General features: G+C 46.0%; 1 protein-coding gene across 2 annotated transcripts in view; it reads left to right on the forward strand.

Annotated features, from left to right (window-relative positions):
• HNRNPR (heterogeneous nuclear ribonucleoprotein R) overlaps positions 1-21,580 on the forward strand; it is a 62,883-nt gene extending 41,303 nt beyond the window's left edge. For both annotated transcript variants that reach the window (XM_030539202.1, XM_030539204.1), the window contains exons 7-11: positions 3,143-3,278; positions 8,631-8,836; positions 16,870-17,019; positions 20,003-20,124; positions 20,306-21,580. In XM_030539202.1, coding sequence (XP_030395062.1) covers positions 3,143-3,278; positions 8,631-8,836; positions 16,870-17,019; positions 20,003-20,124; positions 20,306-20,915 — 1,224 coding nt within the window. In that variant the 3' untranslated portion in view covers positions 20,916-21,580. The remainder of the gene's footprint in view (positions 1-3,142; positions 3,279-8,630; positions 8,837-16,869; positions 17,020-20,002; positions 20,125-20,305) is intronic.
• The last annotated feature ends 342 nt before the right edge of the window (positions 21,581-21,922 follow it).

Raw genomic sequence — 21,922 nt, forward strand, 5'->3', positions numbered from 1 at the left:
TCCATCCCCATGGTCGACATAATCTTCCAAAGGTGGGGAACTCCCCATGTAGACTTGTAGCACTTCCTGTTCTGTCTGGACTCAAACAAGTTCTTTTCCATCCAGAGTCTGGATAGCCTCCACCTTTTGTTGGGGGTGCTCATGTATGCCTTTCCACTGGTGCTGTTAATCCGCAAAGTCCTGGTGAAAGTCGAGCAGGACAGAGCAAGAATTATCCTCGTGGCCCCCGCATGGCCCCATCAGCACTGATTCAGCATGCTGTTGAATCTTTCGGCAGTTGCCCCTTTTCCCTGCCTCTTCAGCTGGACTTGCTTTTTCAGAGCCACGGCAACCTGCTGCATCCGAACCTGACAGTGTGGCCCTTGCATGGCTAAGCGCAGAAGAACAGGCATGCTTGGTTTTGGTCCAGCAGGTTTTGTTGGACAGCAGAAAGCCCTCACTCAGGGCGATCTAACTGGCAAAGTGGAAGCAGTTCGCATGCTGGGCTTTGGAGCAGCATCTTCAGGCCTAGCTGCAGGATGTTTTGGACTACTTGTTGCATCTCAAGCTTAAAGGGTAGTCCCTATCTTCCATCAAGGTCCACCAAGCAGCCATCTCAGCGTTGCATCCTCCACTCCAGGGCAGGTCTCTTTGCCTATCCTATGAGAGCAAGGTTTTTAAAGGGAGCACCTCTATCCACATGTTTGGGACCCTGTCCCTCCCTGGGACTTGACCCTCGTGCTGTGCAGGCTCATGGGGAGTGCGCCCTTCCCCTCTCTGGTTCAGCTCAAGAAGTTGATTTTGTAGGCTCATCTGCTGCTGGTGGTTGTTCCTTGAAAAACGTGATCAGCAACTGTCGCTGTTGTCGTTTGAGCTGCTCAAACATTTCTTGATACAGTCTCAAATAGTCCGTAATACTATGAGTGATTTTGAGGCATCGTTCCATAGAGGGATCGTATTCAGAAATTAAATCATTCAAGTGTTTCGCTGCTTGGAACACTTCAGCAAATTTATGAAGGTTTCAACTTGCTGGCTCTTCCTGTTAGTCATTGTCATCTGCGTTTTCTGTAGATGATTTTATCAGTTCCTGTAACTCTTCGTTAGTCAGTGTTTCTCTGTGGCTCTCAATTAATTCTTCAGTTTCTTCCTCAAGGATGTCGACGAAGCCATCACCACCCACTTGACTGGCCACCTGAACAATGCGTTTCACTTCTTTGTCAATGGTTGGGAAACCCTTAAAATCATTCAGACATTTTTTCCATAAGTTTCACCAACATGCATTGAATGTTCAGGCTTGATTGCATCCATTGCCTGTTTAATGTAAGTGATGCAGTTGGCAGTTTTGCAGGACTTCCAACACTCCATCACATTTAAGATTGGGATCAGGATCCATAGTGCTACGTATCTGTGAGAATGTAAGCCTCATGTACCTGGCCTTGGTAGAGAGGAAGGAGGATGGAGATGGTATTGGGGGCGAGAAATGCAACTTCAGTGTCGTTATGTGCAAACGGGAGTGCCGTAGGGTGGCCAGGACTATTGTCTGATTAGTAACACTTTAAAGTCAAGTCCTTTCCCTTCGAGGTACCACTTGACCTCCAGAATGAAACACTTGTGCAACCAATCCAGAAATATTGCTGCCATCACCCAAGCCTTTTTATTTGATTGCCAGAACACAGGCAGGAGAGGTTTTTTGTTCTTGTCTTTTAGGGCATGGGGATTTGCAGCCCTGTAGAGCAAGCCCAGCTTTATTAAATGTCCAGTCGCATTGCCACAAAACAACAGTCACACGGTCTTTAGCTGCTTTGAAGCTAGAGGCTTGTCTTTCTGATTTTGAAATGTAAGTGTGGTTGGGCTCTTCTGGAAAAAAAAATGCCCAGTCTCGTCAGCATTAGAAACTTGTTTCGGAAGAGAGCCCTTTTCTTCTATGATTTTCTTTAATTGTTCAGGGTAGGCTATTGCTGCCTCTTCATTGGAAGATGCAGCTTCACCAGTAGTCTGCACGTTTTTGAGGTTGAAGCAGTTCCTAAAACTGTTAAGCCAATCTTGGCTGGCTTTGAATTCCTTCTCATCAGAAGGCTGTCCCTCTTCGGCAGGAGGTTTGAACAGTGCGTAGAGGCTAGGAGACTTTTCTCGCAACGCGTTGCCATCGATAGGCCCACGTTTACGGTTCATGTCTTCCAGCCATAAGTTTAATGCCTTTTCAGTCTTCACTAAAGTCTTAACACACCTGGCTCGTCACCTTAGCAGTTATTGGAGCACTTGATGCCGTGGCTTGAATAATTTCTCTCTCAAATCTTGTTGGTATGGATGCTAGATTCGTTGCAGCCATATTTACCCGCCATGTTGGAGACCGACATACCATCTCCCAATAAGTCCAACACAGCCAGTTTTTCCTCCAGCGTTGGAACAGATCACTTTTTTTCTTCGGTTGAGCACCAGATGAAGTAGTTGGCTTGCATTTAGGGGCCGTGTTGTATGAAAAATATGTATCTTTGAACACTAGAATCACACTCAGCGAGGTGAGATGCTCACGCTGAGAGGCACACGGGAACTGAAACCGACTGAGGGAACAGCAAATTCATGTCTTCCATCTTACACTCACTCAGGGGCATATGCTCATTGGGTGGAATTGCCTGCACTATTCACAGGTATCGTCTTATTCTTTTTTCTGCCAAGCGCATATAGTTGAATTTGCGTAAGTTAAATGCGCGTATGATGCGACTCACAACCTTATGTTGTGTTTGCACCCTCAAGACTGTTTCATAATTTAATAGATTTGATTGTTTCACATCAGGCTAATAATATAACTGGTATGTGTATTCTGGTAGCAACCACAATATTCAGGATACTCTCCAGGTGAAGGAAAAATTTTCTTTTGGCCTGAGAAGAAAAGCAGCATATGAAGGGTAGTGTGGAGAGAAATGCTATCAAAATATAGTTTTGTCTTGTGGCTTTTCAGAACTTTTCAGTAAGCTAACGAATTCTGGCCAATATAGCATGATTACTATTACATAGAGTGAAGATTTTATATTGTATCTGAAATATATAAAATTCCTTAATAGAGATGTTAAGTTAATAATTTTGGCTATCTATCCTTTTGATCCATATTGAATTAAGGAGTTAAAACTGAAATATACTATTAGCATCTCATCATATTCCCCAGTGTGACAACTATGAAATCCGTCCTGGGAAACACCTTGGAGTGTGCATCTCTGTGGCGAACAACAGACTGTTTGTTGGATCAATTCCAAAGAACAAGACCAAGGAAAACATATTGGAAGAGTTCAGTAAAGTCACAGGTAAAGAGCTTCTGCTTAACAAAGAGTTTGTATGGTAAAAAATTAGTGCCAGAAATTAATTTTCATAGTATAGCAGCAACTGTTAGTAAATTTTAAATGCCAGTGATAATGAAAAATGATTTCCAAATGGAGTTCCAGGTTCATTGCTGGTGGGAAGTACCATAGGCTTTATGAACTTCCAGATTGATAGCCTGTGTGAAAGGTTCATATTTCTTTTACATTCACCATTCTCTACCTGCTGTGCATTCTAGATGTGACTGCTAACAAAACTTTTTTTATATGGAGGAAACTGAGCATCAGAAACTAACTTTTTAAAAGGCCGAGCTCAGTTTTTTTTAAATACTTTGTTTAAAAAAAAAAAAAAGTGAGTGGAGAGCTGGGTCAGTTAGAGTTAATCTACTTTTAAATAAAACTTATCTTTATTCTGAGTGACTTTGAGTGGTCAAACTCAGATCTTATAACAGAGGGAGAGGCTCTGGGGCAGCCTCTAAAGATAGACCATCTGGTGAAGAATATCATGGAAGCAGCACTTAGAGTCAATTTAGAGGTTGAAGGGAATGATCAAGCAACTTTTTGACCCACAAAATATGGAGTTGGTGAGGGGTGGGAGTAGCTGGGTGAGGGGTGCAAGTAGCTGGGTCAGGTACCAGTGCTAACCCCATTTGTTTTCTCTCCTCTTCTCCTCCCCCCACCCCCCTTCTCCCCAATCATAAGCAGAGGTTGTGAGGAGAAAGCAACCCACCATCACAAAGCTGGAGAAGATGCAGGGAGAGTTGGTGCAGAATTATTGCTCTCTCTTGCGATTCTCCTGCAGGAAGGAAATGTGTCCCATTGCTTCCTTAATAGGGTACCAAGTTATAAGAACTGCAGGGAGCAGAGAGGAAAAGAGTTGAGTCTGCCCCACCCAGCCTCTGACTCTTTTTTTTTTTTCAGAGAGAGATGAGGAAAGGATCCCTTGAATTCTCTCCTGGGACAGAAGGGATTGGCATGTTAAATATTTTTCAGAAATGAAGAAAATATAAGACAAAAAGTAGAAACTAAAATTGATATTGTATTGGAGTTTTTCATGTTTGTTTGGTGCAGCTTGGTTTGATACACAGAATACATAAATTTCAGAAGTAGGATGATTTAAGTATTTTGAGAGAGGTTCCCACGCAATACTGTTTATTGTAGGGGAAGCTTCCTTGAATTGGAAACCATGAATTTCTACTGACTGCTATTTATATTTCCATATATGTCCCCACCCTTGTTGTTGGCCTTAATTGAGACTCAGACTGTATCAGCCAGTCAACTATGTACCTTATCACACTCTAATGCAGTGGTGGGCAGCCTGCGGCCCATCAGGGTAATCTACTGGCAGGCCACGAGAAAGTTCGTTTGTTTACATAGACCTTCCACAGGCTCGGCCACCCGCAGCTCCCAGTGGCCACAGTTCGCTGTTCCCGGCTAACGGGAGCTGTAGGAAGCAACAACTAGCGCGTGTCACTTCCTGCAGCTCCTATTGGCCAGGAATGGCAAATCATGGCCACTGGGAACTGCGGGCAGCTGTGCCTTCCAGACAGTCAATGTAAACAAACTGTCTCGCAGCGTGTCAGCGGTTTACCCTGCTGGGCTGCAGGTTGCCTACCATTGCTCTAATGCAAAACCCTAGTGATGACCTAGGTAATATTAAGGCAGATTAACAGACTGCATAGATGTCGTGTGATACTTTTGCGTCAACACAGTTCTGTGTTAGAATACAGGTTTGAAGCTGGGATATATGTTGCTTTTCAGTATCTGCTGGGGAATGGAAGTGAAAGTCCTATAGACTCCTGAATTGTGTGACCAACTGAGCTGTAATGCAGTGTGGAAGTGTCCAAGGAATGCAGGAGACTCTTCCTTTAAGGATTTGAATGGGTCAGATGCGTCACATTACAGCCTTAACTGTCACTAAATGTTTTAGTTAATAACGTCCAAGTCAGGGCTGAAATGGAATATGCGATACTTCATGTGCCCCATCCTCCTATCCACTTTTGACAATTAATAGGTCTGGTGTGCAGAATCCAGGAAGGTGAATCTGATGTAGAGGAGTGGTGTGTAGGGTTGGACTGGAGTTTTTTTAGGTCCAGTTTCTGATAACCTGACTTGTGTGTGGGTAAATTGTGTGCATGTATCCGACGGTCTGAGGTACTTGGATGCACTTAGTTCAGTGTTCAGCCGTTGAGTCTGCAGAGACTTGATAGAAACATGTTGAGAGGTGGCTTGTTCACTGTATGGATACTTGCACATGGAAAAGATATATGTGGTAATGCAGAGCTTTTTAATCTTGTTGATAGAGGCATAACAAAATCACATGGTTTCAGAGTGGATTTGATTTAAATCACTAGTCAGGAAGACTATTTAATCATGGTTTTCTACATAAAAGTGCGTTCTTGTTGGTTGTTATAACCTTAATACACCTCTACCTCAATATCAGGCGGATTCGCATACAAGGCAGTAAAGCTCCACTCCACTAGCTCTCACCTGTGGCGCTCCGCTTCCCGCCGCAGGTGAGTGCGGAGGGCGTCCTTTTCCCAACTTCCTCGATTTATAAGGCGACCTGATACAAGGCAGGTTCTCATACAAGGCAGTAAAGCTCTGAGGGTGCCGGGCCAAGGGGTTTGATAAGGGGCAGAGGATCTCGGGGGTGTCAGGGGCTTCCCCATCCCCAGGAACTGTGGAAGGGCACTTTTGGGGGCCCACAGTCCCAGAGTGGCCCAGGGATTAGCAGGGGGCCCGCTCTGCTTCCCTCGCCCGGCCCAAGCCACGTCGCTCGGGGGGGGAGGGGTTGGGGGAAGGGATTCCTCTCCCCCTCCCCCCAGCACTCACCAGCAGCGGTGGAAGCGGAGCAGCCCAGCCTGCTCCACTCCGCCAGCTCCCAGCCTCAGCACTCCACTTCCTGCCGCAGGTGAGTATGGGGGGCATCCTTTCCCCAACCTCTCTGTACTCACCTGCTGCAGGAAGCGGAGCAATTTGGCCCCAACCCGCTCTACTGTGCTAGCTCCCAGCTGTGGCGTTCCACTTCCCCTTGGGCAGGTGAGTGCAGAACCTTTCCCCAGCCACCCCCTCCAGCGACACGGCTGGGGCCTCGTTGCTCTGCTTCCTGCAGGTGAGTGCGGAGGGGCATCCTTTCCCCAACCTCCCTGCACTCACCGGCAGCGGGAAGCGGAGTGCCACAGCTAGGAGGTGGCGGAGTGGAGCAGGCTGGGGCTGGGCTGCTCTGCTTCCCACCGCTGCCAGTGGGTGCCTGTCAGAGGGCAGGGGAGCGATGGATAGGGGTTGAAGCAGTTAGGGGACAGTGGGTTCGCTAGGGGATGGGGTCATGGGGGTGGTTAGCCACAGGGGCCTCTCGAGGGGGTGGTCAGGGAACAAGGATCGGGCAGGAGGGCAAAGGAAGTTTGATTAACATGGTCTCACCCATAACACGATGAGATGTGTTTTTTGTCTCCTGAGGACGACGTTGTATCAGGGTAGAGGTGTACATATTCTTCACAACTCAGATATAGGTTTCGTTTTTAAACAGTGATTTATTTTGAAGACTTTTCAGATATATGAAAATGAATGATTGTTTATTTCATTTACCAAAGGTAATTGGGAAGTGACCTATCTACTTCAGTGACTTCATAAATATCTCCAATTCAACACTGATATTTGGAGGATTTTCTTGCCATGCTGTATTAGGAGGAGAACATCACCAGACAGACATTTAAATTATTTTATTTAACTAAAACAGCATTAAGAATTCTGGATTTTTTCTTCAACAGCAAACATATATAATATTAAAACAAGCGTATGTCCCTAGCTTCTCACATTTATATTCAGACTTCTTGTCACGATCTGTTCTGCCCCCAACAATCTTCGGTTCACTGAACTTTCTGAAGTTTTGCACTTAGAGGTAAGGGATTGACTCTGTGTACACAAATTTGCAGAGGGACAGTAGAGTTGAGGTCTGTTATTCCTCACTTCTATATATTTTTTAAAAAACATTTTTGCTGTTATCAAGCATGTTACCTCTGGGGAAACACATCCACAGTTTGCGAACTGCAAAACTAAGGATCTCAGATGGCCTCTTCTAAACTGAGCACTGAGTCCCATTGGGTAGATAGAAAGAGTAACCTAAATAATCTGTACAGAAGCCTGTGGAATGCCATAAAATTGGGTCCCTAATCTATGAACTATTGGAACTCATTTACAAAACTTTTCTTAAACATTATATGCATATATTGTCTAATACTGTAGAATTAGAATTTGTAATCTCTATTCTATGATGAGATATCTTTGAGCTATAATGTATCTTAATTTAAAACAATCTTTAGATAAAATGCTTTTTGTGGAAAAAACTTATCAAAAACATTTAAATTTTTAAAAAATTGGATTAAAAAAAATTGATTTTTATGGGTGTAAAGTTGAAGATGCACAAATTCAACCCTGAAATGCTGTAGTTTCCTAGTAGCCCGGGTGATCAAATAGTGGAACAGTTTACCTGATAAGATGGTGAACTCTTGCATGCTTTAAGATTAGAGAACTTCCTGAAATACATGCTTTAATCCAGTTTATGGGAGAGGTTTTCTGGCCTGTGTACTGGAGTTGGGCTGGATAGTCATGCTGGTCTCTTACCTGACTTGGGAATCTGTGAATTCCTCTCATCATCCCCTTCCATTTTGGGATTTGAAGGATAATGAGACTGGGTGCATTTCCCTCAAAATCCTCATAACACTTGTAGCTCTGTATTATGGTGACTATACAATCTGATCTCATGCCTCAGATGGCTGCCTGCAGGGGTCAGGAAGAATTTTTTTATCCCCCAATACCCAATTGTAATATGGATTTTTCTCTCCTTCTGAAGCATCAGATTTGCCATGGGTAGAGATGGACAGGGTGGGTCAGTGCCCTTGAGATGGTATAGAAAATTCTGTCTTAGATGCCTGGCTGGTGTCTTGCTCCCATGGTCAGGATCTAATCGATTGCCAGGTTTTTTTTGGTTTGGGAAGGAATCTTCTCCAGGTCGGATTGGCAGGAACCTTGGTGGGTTTTTTGATCTTCCCCTGAAGCATGGATCTTTACTTTCGCTTATCTCACCTAATAAATTCCCTGTCATTGCAGGGGCCTCAAGCATTGGTGGCACCTCAGTTTCTCCTGTTCTCTGCATGTGGCATGTACCTATTCAGTATTCTGAGGAATAAAATGCTTTAGTTTTAACTGAAGTTGCTGGGCTCAGTGTAGGGGATTTGGGTGGAATTTGTCTGAGATATACAGGAGGTCAGACCTAGATGATTTAATGGTTCCTTCTGGTCTTAAATTTTATGAAACTATATCCAGTTGTTGGTTTTACAGAGGGTTTGGTTGATGTAATCCTTTATCATCAACCTGACGATAAAAAGAAGAACCGGGGATTCTGCTTCCTGGAATATGAAGATCACAAGTCTGCAGCACAAGCTCGACGTCGGTTGATGAGTGGGAAAGTAAAAGTCTGGGGAAATGTTGTGACTGTGGAATGGGCTGATCCTGTAGAGGAACCAGATCCAGAAGTCATGGCAAAGGTAAGGATGGCAGAGCTACTCTTCATTCTGTGATGATTTTATTTACACCTTTGGTGGTGGCAGGTGTGCTGCCTCTGAATGATGTCATTCTTCAATTGGTTGAAGAATCTCTAAAAGTTTAGATGGGCTTACTTTTCTGTGAGTTGAGTGCACTTTCATCCAGTACTCTAGCCCCTCAAGTGAAAATAACTAGCACTAGAAATCAAACTTACCTGTCCGGTATGACCGTTCAGGGCACTTCTACTGGAGAGGCCATTCCCATTAGTGTAGAGTTAGATAGGAGGAAGATGAATCTACCCATTACTCATTGACCCCAAGGCTTGTGGCTTATGTCAGCAGTATAAACTCTGCAGTATTCTATTGCATAACTCTCTCTCTGAGGGCTGGATTGTCTGCTGCATCCAGTTTCCTCTGGGTACACTGATTATGAGGGAGATGTGATTGGACAATAGGTCTGAGAATCTCACTCCAGCTGTTCCCCCTCCATGTGTTGGAAGGAGCAAGCATAAGAGCTAGCTCTGTTCCATTGGTAATCCCTAGCAAGGGATTTGAGACAAGTTCTCCAAGTGCTTGCTTATGTCCATTCCATTGTAGGTGTGTGTGCTCGCTACATACACTGGTACCAGAAGTTTTTCCCTCAGTGGTATCCGTAGGGGAACAGCTTTGGCGCCCTCTGAAGGGGCATGCATATGCACCAGTATAAGGGGTACCACCAGCTCCCTCCACCCTCAGTTCCTCCTTACCATCAGTGATGGTGCTGGAACATCTCCTTGCCTCGGCAAGCTTACTCCTTTCAACCTTGCCTAGTTGTGAATTTTCTGTATATAGTTTAGTTTTACAGTTCCCTTAGTGTAGACTAGGTGTTAGTTTGTTAGTCCCGAATGGTACTTAACCCAGGGATGGGGCATGCCCTGGTCCCCGGGCTTCAAACCTTGTGACTGTTGCAAGAAACCTATGCCAGTCAGTCATCCCCAGAGAAGCTGTTTAAAGTGCTTAGGGGAAACCCACGTTAGCCACAAGTATCACATTTGCAAGAGCTTCTGATTGCAGACCAAAAAGGAGCAGGACATTCATCTCCTTACAGAGTCCGCCTTTACACAGGCCTCAGAGCCAACTAGATCGGACTCTACTACCAGCCCTGAGGCCTTGGTGCTGAGTGCGCCACTGGCATCGTCCTCAGATCGGCACCAATCCCCATCCCTGGTACCAGCTAAAAAGCAAGAGAGGCTGGGAGGAGATGTTGCCTTATACACCATAAAGGGGAGGAGAGCAAAGATCCCACGAGGGACAGCTCTTCCCCTCCAGTTGGAGGTCAGGCTCCAACTTGGGAGCAGCAGAGGCACTCAGCACCTGGTGGTGCTGTTCATGCTCAAGGCTTTTCAGGCCGCAAAGGACATTCTGTCCCTGTCGGTGCTGCCTATGCTGGTCGCAGAGGTGTTCCATTCAAGGAGTAAACTTGCCTTGGGACCCTTTCAGCGGTCCCCATCAGTACAGCACTGCTCCTCACTGTAGGGGATGCCCTGTCAGCATTCACCTGAGCAGCGCCACCAGGCACGGGTCGGCTTGCCTGCCAGAGTTCCCGGGGTCTGCCCCTGGACTCCAGGCAGCGTTCCTCAGGCTCAAGGCAGTGATAGCCAGTTGGCTAGCACAGACCCGCAGAGGCGCGGTACCAGTCCCCAGAGCCCTGATGCTGAGAGTATCCGAGCCAGTCTCCTAGCTCACAGCACTGCTCTGGAGAGTCGAGACGTTGGTCCCTGGAGCCCTGTCACTGGTAGCTGGATTGCTGGTGCAGTTCACTGCAAGCACATCAGTGGTCTCCAACACGTGAGTCTGCTCACTCTCACATTCCTGCTCAATGGAGCGGCATTGCTTGTTAAGTGTAAGGCATTGATCGCTGGGTACTATTGCTGAGCTGCTGAATGCCGTCACTGTGATCATGGCACCGAGAGCCATTGCCCTTGTACAGGTCCTCAGTGGAGGTCCAGGGCCAGAGCCAATGGGATAGGGATAGACAGCCTTGGCACCATCCTGGGTCCCCAGACATGTCCCCCCTTCTTGGGCTCCAACAGGGAGGAGATTATTCTCACGGGCCAGGGTCACCCATCAGAGGCACTGGTATTCTCTGCTGGGCCACCAGTGGCAGCATGGGCCTCTGGCAACTCTGGAATCCCTGGGGATTTCTCCAACAACTGCAGGGGCATAGGTCGGCTTTGGTGGCATCTGACAAATGGTCAGCAACAGTCTCTCGCCCACCCTCTGATTTGGACCTGGAGTCAGAGCAGGCTCCCCAGGATCAGCCAGTCTCTGCTGAGGCTCCCATGGCAGAAGTGACGGAGTTGGCAGACCTGCCTATATCTGCTTCCTCGTCATCTTTGCCTGATGATGAGGCAATAGTGAGGGCCCTCTCACCCAGTTCCCCAGGACTAAGCAAAGGCTCGCCAGGAGCCCCTGAAGAGGGTCACCTCAAACCTGGAGCTGGAAGTCGAGGAGCTAGCAGAGCTCTTGGACTCTCAATTTGATGTATGGGGTGCTGCAGCCCCCGCCAGGGTGGCATTGCTGGTGCACGAGGGAGTGGTGAAAATCACTAAGGCCCTGTGGTAGACAACCTCCACCCACATCTTCAAGCGGGCGGAGCAAAAATTCTAAGTCCCCACTAAGCGGTATGAGTATCTTTGTACTCACCCTGTTGCAAGCTCACTGGTTGTGTCAGCAGCCAATGAGCATGATAGACAGGGTCAACCGAGATTGACACCTAAGAACAAGGGGAGGCAAAGAGGTTTGATCTTTTTGATAGAAAAATGTATTCTACATCCCAGTATCCAGCTGAGTGTGATGAACCATCAGGCCTTGCTTGGCCATTATGACTTTAATGTTTGGCAGTCTATGAAGGAACTCCTGGCTATCCTCGATGAAGGGAGGGCGATTGCCAGGGTAGCCCTCCAAGCAGCCTCAGATTCTGCGGCCCGAACCATGACCTCGGCCATTTTGATGAGGCAGGCGTTCTGGTTACAGTCATCAGTCCTTTCAACAGAGGTTCAGCAGTCCATCTAGGACCTCCCATTCGATGGCCCTGCACTGTTTTCCGAGCAAACAGACAATCAATTGCACAGCCTGAAAGACTCGAGGGCTACTTTGTGCACCCTGGGCCTGAACGTTCCAGGGCTGGTGAGGAAGTGATTTAAGCTGCCACAGACCAATTTGTTCAGAGCCAACCCTGGTCAGAGCTCTTTGTAAAAAGGGAAAGGGGTACAAGTGCCGGGAAGGCCACCATTTGGCATCCTCTGCTCACTTAAGCTCCACCTGTAACCAGCTGGGTGGGAAGCAGGCATTTTGAGGGTATACTCAAGGGTGACCTTCCAGTCTCTGTCCTGGATCCTGCTCCCCCGTTTTCCAACTGCCTCTTTCCCTTACTCCCTGCCTGGGCCTCTCTAACATCAGACTGGTGGGTCCTTGGCACAGTAGCAGGGGGATATACTCTCCAGTTTATCTCTTTCTCCTCCCCCACCCCCGTCCTCCTTCAGGACTCTTTTCTCATGAGCATCTGCTTGCTCAGGAGGTGCAGAGCCTTCTGGGAGTAGGAGACATGGAAAAAGTCCTGCTGCGTTTAAGGGGCCAAGGGGTTTTACTCCTGCTATTTTTTTAATCCCAGAGGGGGTCTATAGCCCATCCTCGACCTGCAGACCCTCAACAAGAATCTCAAGAAGTGGAAGTTTCACACGGTCTCCTTGGCCTCCATCATTCCTTTCCTAGATCCGTGAGACTGGTATGCCGCCCTCGATTTGAAAGACACTTACTTTCACATGTCGATATTCCATGATCAGATGATTCCTACGTTTTGTATTTGGAACCGTCCACTATCAATTTTCAGTGCTCCCTTTTGGCCTAGAAACAGCGCTAAGAGTGTTTATGAAATGCATGTCGATGGTGGTAGCCTACTTCAGGCGTCGGGGTATCCAGATTTGCCTGTACGTGGTTCAGGTCCAGTGCAGTGTCGAGATGCTGCAAGCTGCTTGTCAAGTTGTGAGCCTGCTGATAAATGAACAAAAATCAAAATTAATCCCAGTCCAATGGATAGTTTATTGCGATGGTACTCGACTCTACCCAAGCCAGAGCATTTCTGCTGGAGGCCAGGTTCAAGGCAGTGTAACATCTAATTCCAGCATCACTGCACGTTTGCTCACCACGGCCCGGGTCTGTCTCAGACTGTTGGGTCACATGGAAGTAGCACACATGTTATCCGCCATGTGAGACTCAGGCAGTACCCCCTTCAGATGTGGCTAGCAGCAGTCTACTCTCTGGCCAGACATCACCTGGACGAAGGTCATCACAGTCCCTCATAGAATGTCAGGGTTGAAAGGGACCTCAGGAGGTTATCTAGTCCAACCCCCTGCTCAAAGCAGGACCAATCCCCAACTAAATCATCCTAGCCAGGGCTTTGTCAAGCCTGACCTTAAAAACCTCTAAGGAACGAGATTCCACCGCCTCCCTAGGTAACCTCTTCCAGTGCTGCTTCACCCTCTAGTGAAATTTTTTTTCCTAATATCCGACCTAAACCTCCCCCACTGCAACTTGAGACCATTACTCCTTGTTCTGTCATCTGGTACCACAGAGAACAGTCTAGATCCATCTTCTTTGGAACCCGTTTTCAGGTAGTTGAAAGCAGCTATCAAATCCCCCGATTCTTCTCTTCTGCAGACTAAACAATCCCAGTTCCCTCAGCCAGTCCTCAGAAGTCATGTCATACCTCCGAGGGTACTTAGCTCTCTGCAGTGGTGGACTAATCCGAGGTTGGTATTGTAAGGAGTGCCATACGAGAGTCCACGACCCATGGTCTCCCTGATATCGGTTGCATCTGACCTTGGTTGAGGAGCACATCTTGATACACTGCAAACTCAAAGAGTTACTGTCTTGAGAGGTGCTTGCGTTACATATAAACATCAGGAAGCTCAGGGTCATCCATCTAGCCTGCAGTGTTTTCCTTCCCCAGCTGTCCAATCGGGTAATGCAGGTCTTGACACAGAACATTGAGGTCATGTTGTTAAACAGGCAGGGGGGAGCGTGCACATCGGCTCTCTGCCAGGATGCCCTCAACCTGTGGGACTTCTGCATTCAGCATGTGATCCACGTGGAAGCCTCACATCTCCCCAGTGTCCAAAACATGCTGACGGATCACCTCAGCAGGTCCTTCTCTCACCATGAGTGGGCACTCCACTTGTAGGTCATCAAAGTGCCCTTCCAGAAGTGGGGGGCTCCCTCAGTGGACCTGTTTGCCACCAGACTGAACAGAAAGTGTCATCAGTTCTGCTCTATCCAAGGCCTTGGCAGAGGCTCCCTTTCCGATGCCTTTCTCCTGTCATATTTGGGAGAACTGATGTATGCCTTCCCACCAAATCCACTTATCAGCAAAGTCCTCTCAAAAATCAAGAGGGGCAAGGCACAAGTCATCATGATCACCCTGGTGTGGCCTTGCCAGCATTGGTTTGGCATGCTCATGGACCTCACTGTAGCAGCCCTGTGGCTACAGCCCAGCCACCTGGACCTGCCCTCGCAGGATTACAGTCAGCTCCTGAACCCAAACCTCATCTCTCTCCACCTCACAGCTTGGATGCTGCATGGCTGAATCCAGAGGAACAGGCCTGCTCTAGTCATGTACAGCAGGTTCTCTTGGAAAGCAGAAAGCCCTCACCCAGAGCGACTTACCTGGCAAAGGGGAAGTGGTTTTTTCCTTCTGGATGTCTGGCTGCAACATCTCCCCTACTCAGTCTTCTGTGTACTCCATCCTGGATTACCTGCTTCACTTAAAGCACCAGGGCCTTGCGTTCTGTTCGATCAAGGTGCACTTGGCAGCCATATCAGCCTTCCATCCTCGTGTCCAGAATAAAGTGGTATTCTTGCATGAGATGTCAATCAGGTTCCTGAAGGGACTTGAACGGCTCTTTCTGCTGATCCAGGACCCGGTCTCCCAATGGGACCTCAGCCTAGTCCACTCCAGGCTCACGGGTTCCCTCTTTGAGCCCATGCCTGCTTGTCCCTTTCCCATCTGTCGTGGAAGGTTGCATTCCTTGTATCGATTTACCTCGGCAGAGCATGTATCCGAGAGCAAAGCCCTCACTTTGGAGCCACCGTACACGGTATTCTCCAAAGACAAGATCCAGCTGCAGCCCCATCCAGCTTTCCTGCCTACAATGGTGTCACATTTCCATGTCAACCAAGATATCTTCCTCCCAGTGTTCTGTCCAAAGCCTCACTCTTATCAATGAGGAGAGGCGGCTGCATGCCCTAGATGTCCAGCAGGCCCTGGCGTTCTGTCTGGAGTATACCAAGCCCTACCGCAGATCAACCCAGCTCTTTATTGTTTCAGCTGACAGGACGAAGGGCCTTCCAGTGTCCTATCAGAGGATATCGAATTGGATCATCATCTGCATCCATACTTGTAACAAGTTGATGCAGGCTTTGCCTCCACTGATAGTGAAGGCTTAGTCAACTAGGGCTCAGGCGTCTTCGGCTGCCTTCCTGGCACATGTCCCTATCCCGGACATCTGCAGGGCCACAACGTGGTCTTCAGTACGTACATTCACGACACATTATGCTATCACTCAGCAGGCCAGAGATGATGCAGGCTTTGGCAGAGCTATATTGCAATCTACACGTCTATGAATTCCCATCTGCCTCTGGTGGTACTGCTTGGGAGTCACCTACAATGGAATGGACATGAGCAAGCACTTGAAGAAAAAAAGACTTATCTTTCGTAGCTGTTGTTCTTTAAGATGTGTTACTCATGTCCATTCCATGACCTGCCCTCCTTCCCAACTGTCTGAGTTTCCAGCAAGAAGGAACTGAGGGTGGGGGGGAGCTGGTGCTCTTTATACTGGTGCATATGCACACCGTTTCAAAGGTTCCCCTACAGATACCACTGAGGGAAAAACTTCCAGCACTGGGGAAGGTGTGTGTGGCAAGCTCGCACAGGCCTACAATGGAATGGACATGAGCAACACATCTTGAAAAAGTTATTTTTTCATAACTGTATTTTCTCTTACACCACCTTAGTGTCATCAAAAAACAGAACGGAGTGAAGAATATGCTCCCCAGACTCCAGAGTTCCCAGTCAGAAACCCTGATGATCTTGCACATGACACTGGTTGCCAGCAACGTTCTCTCTAATATTTTTTATCTGTGTGCGGAATGAATTTTATGTGCATCAGTGTCAAGGTGATGTGCGCCACTAGTGGAAACAAAAAAGCAAGATATAATACATATTTTTAAAAAGTTACCATAGGGATAATTACTCCAGCCAGGACAAGTTAGGCATTTTAGAAGTCGCTACTCAAGGAATCACATTTTAAACATAAGAGGAATTAAGTTATGAAATGCATAAATCAGTCAAAAAACTAAAATAACAGAACTTTGAAAAAATAAAATTATATGTAAAATATATATAATATACGTGCATTGCAGGAAGTACTAAGTAGTAACAACACAAGTATGTATTGAGAGGTGAGTGACAGACTGTGTGCATGCGCGTGTGCTGGCTGCTGGGGAAGTGGTATGAGAGACTGTGCATTGTCTTTTTAAGCAGAGAGACACTCACAAGCAGCTCTGTCCTGTTCCTGAGTTGCCCTGTTCTTCCTCCCCTGCTCTGTGAAGATGGGGTACATGGATGGGGGCCACCTTCCTCCTCCTTTCCCCCCATGTCCCAGCATAGCAGGCAGGAGGGTCCTGGGAGCAGCTGTATGGGGCTCGACTAATCAAGTGCCCATAACTTGATTGACTCTCCAGCGGCTGTGCAGCTTAGAGGGAACGCTGGTTCCCAGCAAGGAAAACTACTAAACTGAAAACCCTCAAAGGGTGTGATCTGCTTTCTTTTGAAAAACTCAGTGCCTATTTTTAGACTTAGCTGAAATCTGTCATTAGGAAGTAGAGCATAGTGGAGGAATGGGTTTGTTTGTTGGAAGTCAGCTAATATGATTGTTCCCTCAGATGTCTGTTTAGTTCTGGAATTACTTGCATCTTTGTCTGATACTTATCTTCATTAGGTGAAAGTTTTGTTTGTGAGAAACTTAGCCACTACAGTGACAGAAGAAATCCTCGAAAAATCCTTTTCAGAGTTTGGAAAGCTGGAAAGAGTGAAGAAATTAAAGGATTATGCTTTTGTTCACTTTGAGGATAGAGGTGCAGCGGTAAAGGTAGGACTGTGGTTTTCTTACCTTTTGAATGGCTAAACACTAACTCTAGCCTTTGGTGAAAAATATGTAGGAAGTGTATGTTGGTGAGATTTTTTTTTCTCAACTTCGTGGTACATTGCAGTGTACATTTAATTCTATATAGTGTAGGATCTGTTTGGTGCTCCCGCTACAGGAAAACTCCAGTAATTTATTCTAATCATTTCAGTAGCTAGAAAGGTTCAACAAGCATTGCTGTTGCAGAAATCCCTTTTTTAAAAAGCATTTTCTACTCCTGGGGGAATCTTGCACCAAAAAAAAAATTTTAATCTGCACACATTTTAAAATTCTGCATATTTTGTTTGTCAAAATAGCATCACTCCAGTCTAAATTATTTTAGTAATTTATTTCAAAATATCTGTCAACAAATATGTCCATGATACAGATTAGGGGGGTGGTTCCCTCAGAAGTAGAGAGAGAAACCCCTGTGATGACCCAGTTCCAGGTTGGGGGACACCCCCTGGTCCAAGACGCTTGCACTCCCTCCCTCCCAGAGCCCTTAGTCCCCTCAGCTTTTTTTACTGTCCCGCTGGGAGACGTGGTGTGGTGAGGCCTCACTGTTTGCCAGAGCCGGGTCTCCCAGTCTATCTTCTATCCCTGAGCGGATGAGGATCAAGCCAGGCAGCCAGAGCTTGCAGAGCCTCCATCCCCCCAGGGCTGGGTGCTCCACTCAGTGCGAGCTGGGCTCTGCAGAGTACAATGCCCCTAATGGCTGCCAGCAGCTCTGCAGCCCCAACTCTGTGAGGGGAAACAGGAAATAGTGCACAGAACATGAATTCTGTGCAAATTCTGTATTGCGCAGGGACGCATAATTCCCCCAGGAATAATTTTCTGGCTCTTGTTGGCTGCATGCTCTCTCATTGACGGGAGGTCGAAAGAAGCTTACTGATTTAACCAGTTGAGCCCTTTCCCTGCTACCAGAGTCTGGAGCAATGTGCATGGTGGCTGCAGATTTATTCTCTCATAAGGAGCTTTTGGCAACAGCCTGTTGAACGAGCACTCAACTTTTTTGCTATTGAGCCAGTGCCTGGGGATGAGGATATAACTTCTCTCCATCAAAGCTTAGCATTTCTCAAATGTGGCCATTGTGGCTGCATGCGTCCACCAGGAGGTTTTCCTGAGGCTACGACAGCCTACTGGGCACAGGTGTGGGAGGGGGCAAAGCAGCAGCTCCTCCCTGCAGCGCTAGGGAGAGGGCTCTGGGAGAGGTCTTCAGCCTCCCCTCCTGATTTCAGCTAGAAGTGGGCTTCAGGCGTGCGCAGCCCCCTTTCCCCAGGCCAGCTTCAGCTGTGGGACTCTGGGTACAGGGCTTCAGCAGGGCCAGTCTTACTGGGTTCCCTGGCCAAGAGGCAAGGAGTGGGCTGAGCCTGGGGTGTGAGGCTGTGGAAAGGAGCTCAGGACAATGGGGGGCAGGGAGGAGTGGGGCCTGGAGGGGACAATGGGGCACCCAGGAGGGTGGAGGGAGGCAGCAGGAACCAGAGTTTGATGGGTTGAGAGGCAGCGGAGCACTCTAAAATACAACTGTACATTATTTTTATTATTGACTCTGCAAAAAAAAATCATAGAATATCAGGGTTGGAAGGGACCTCAGGAGGTCATCTAGTCCAACTCCCTGCTCAAAGCAGGACAAAATCCCCTACATAAATAAATTGCAATGATTTGGATATGTATATGTGCATATTTATTTGCTTTCTCTAAAGTTAATTAAATATTTTAGGAAAATTTGTCAAAGCTGTCAACAGCAAGAGTTGGTGGCTGTACTGAGTCCACCAAAAATTTTGTTGTGAAAACACCTGTTTAGCTGTATCTTGTAGTTTATACATTGAGAGAGTCTACTGTTTTAATTAGGCAAAAGGGAGCTCTGTTTTATAGAAATTACTGCCCAAGAGAATTAGTGAAATGACAATAAATCAAGAATAAAATTTGAGCAATTGAGATCAGAAATAATGTAGTCAGATTTAAAGGGTTTTTTTATATGTCTACTTCAGTTACTAAGATTTTCTTTCTCCAAAATGTTGGATTCCTCTTTCAAGTAAGGTTTGAGATAACAGTAAACAGTATCCAAGATCCCCTTAAGTCCTCCCTTTCACAGGGATCCTTTTCCCACCTTCCAGCCAACCCTGTGTGACTTCAGGAAGTTACAACTTGCTCACTTTTTCTTTTTTGTTGTGGAGCATCCCTGGAGGATCCCATGAGCAGCATTTGCCTGGGGATCTCTTAGCAGAATGTCCTTCTGCTCCTCTTTTACCATATACCTTTCAGAGAGAGGACCAGACTTTGAAATGTAGTCAATGTGCACGAGTGGTCTAGCTAAAGACTACTTTTTTGTGTACAAATACCTGATATGCATGCAAATCAGGTTTTCATAGGTGTTTGTGGGCATGCTGTTCATACCTGTAGTCAAGAACTTAATTCTGTGCATCTATCTGAAATACATGTTTCATTTTTAAAGAAAGTAGGAGTATTGGCTCTATCCAGTGTACAGTTCAGTTGCTTCTTATTTTTTTAGCAAGTTCTAGACTTGGCAAAGATCAGATTTCTTATTGAGGTGTTCTTAAAACTTTTATTTTTCACTTTATCATACAAAGACAAGATGATCAAAACAAATGTTTCAGTTGTAAGGATAGAAGGATTTAGAATGAAATTGACATGTCATCCTTATAGCTAGTGAAAGAATGGGAGTGTTGAAGGAAGTTTTTAACTTCCAGTGGCACAAGTAACCTAACAATTCATAACAGATGCCAAAGTTAAAATTTGGGGGTGAAAAATCTGTTAATTTGTTCAGCGTATCCTACAATGTGAAATCCCTGAAAGGATTGGTTATATTTTCCCTTCAATTTCAACTGCATCTTTTTTGGTGAACTAGTGAACATTTTTAGAAAGGCTTAAAATTTTTCTGCTGTTTGGAAGTAAACTTAAATGTGGTGTTTTTCTGACTTTCATGCAGGCCATGAATGAAATGAATGGAAAAGAGATAGAGGGGGAAGAAATTGAAATAGTGTTAGCTAAACCACCAGATAAGAAAAGGAAAGAACGCCAGGCTGCCAGACAAGCCTCCAGAAGCACTGCGTAAGTCTTCACTTCTGCTATTTGTACATTACAATACTGCAGAACTTCATGCTGCTACAGAACATAAGCTAACAGAGGTAGTCCTTTCCCAGCCTATGTATTGTTAAATTTAAGCAGAAAGTAATGATGGGTTAGGAGACTCTTGCAAGACAAATTAATGCATGTTTCTTTTTTTTATTAGGTATGAAGACTATTATTACTACCCTCCACCTCGTATGCCACCTCCTATTAGAGGCAGAGGTCGTGGAGGGAGAGGTGGATATGGCTATCCCCCAGATTACTATGGCTATGAAGATTATTATGATGATTATTATGGTTACGACTATCATGACTACCGTGGTGGCTATGAAGATCCCTATTATGGCTATGATGATGGCTATGCTATAAGAGGAAGAGGAGGAGGAAGGGGTGGGAGAGGTGCTCCACCACCACCTAGGGGGCGGGGAGCACCACCACCAAGAGGTAGAGCTGGCTATTCACAGAGGGGGGCACCCATGGGACCACCAAGAGGAGCCAGGGGTGGGAGAGGGGGTCCTGCACAGCAGCAGAGAGGACGTGGTGCTCGTGGAGCCAGGGGCAACCGTGGGGGCAACGTAGGAGGCAAGAGAAAGGCAGATGGGTACAACCAACCTGATTCCAAGCGCCGCCAGACCAACAACCAGCAGAACTGGGGCTCCCAACCCATCGCTCAGCAGCCGCTCCAGCAAGGTGGTGACTATGCCGGTAACTATGGTTACAATAATGACAACCAGGAATTTTATCAGGATACTTATGGGCAGCAGTGGAAGTAGACAAGTGAGGAGGGCTTGAGAATGATATTGGCAACATAGAATTGGCTATAGCGCTACATCCTTTTAAAAAAAATAATTGGCTTAATGTTTCATCTTTCAGTAGCAATTGGCTGCCATTTGTATTGGGCTGAAATCACTCTATTGTGTATATATTCGAGTCTTTTATTTTCCTTTTTCATAAACGCACTTGGACATTAATGGGCTTGCAGAATTCCCAAACTCCGTTTGGGGTTTCAGTGCTTTTATTGTTTTAGGTTTCATTTTAGCAGTTTAAAAGGAGGATGGGCACACTGTTCAATCATGATTTTGCAGAACCTCTGGTTTTGGACAGTTTCCTTTTTTGGATTTTGGGTAGACTACATAGGAGTATGCTGTACATAAAAGTAAAAGCTAGTGCTTTGTCTTAGTAGTTTTAAGAAATTAAAACAAAAAAATTAAGATTTCTTGTATTGAAAATAACATGATTGTATGTTTTGCATTCCTAGAAGTAGGTTAACTGTGTTTTTAAATTGTTATTACTTCACACCTTTTTGAAAATCTGCCCTACAAAATTTGTTTGGCTTAAACGTCAAAGCCGTGGCAATTTGTTCCTTGATGTGATTGTATTTCCAATTTCTTGTTCATGTAAGATTTCAATAAAACTCAAAAATCTATTCAAAACATTACCTATTTCAAATTCAATTGTGTCCTAAAACATTATTTCATTGGTAATTCTTGGAAGAAACATTGTTTTCAAAGTATAACTGCCTATGTGAGTGATCAAATTCATTCAAATTTCTTGTGCTTTCCAACATGTAGCATTGTGAACATCAGACTGAAAGCTAGGCGAAATTACAAATAGTCCAAAGGGGGCACTGTTATTTAATTGGTGTTCTATAACCTAATCACATCTAGTTCTGATACTTACTTACTGCTTTGTGTTTTAAAAGGGTTCATATGCATCTGAATGTTCTTGCAGAGCTTTGTAAACAGTTATTAATAATTATCTCATATGGAGAAGGAATTTG

This window comes from Gopherus evgoodei, chromosome 20, assembly GCF_007399415.2.
Source record: "Gopherus evgoodei ecotype Sinaloan lineage chromosome 20, rGopEvg1_v1.p, whole genome shotgun sequence".
NCBI classification, from domain to species: domain Eukaryota; kingdom Metazoa; phylum Chordata; order Testudines; family Testudinidae; genus Gopherus; species Gopherus evgoodei.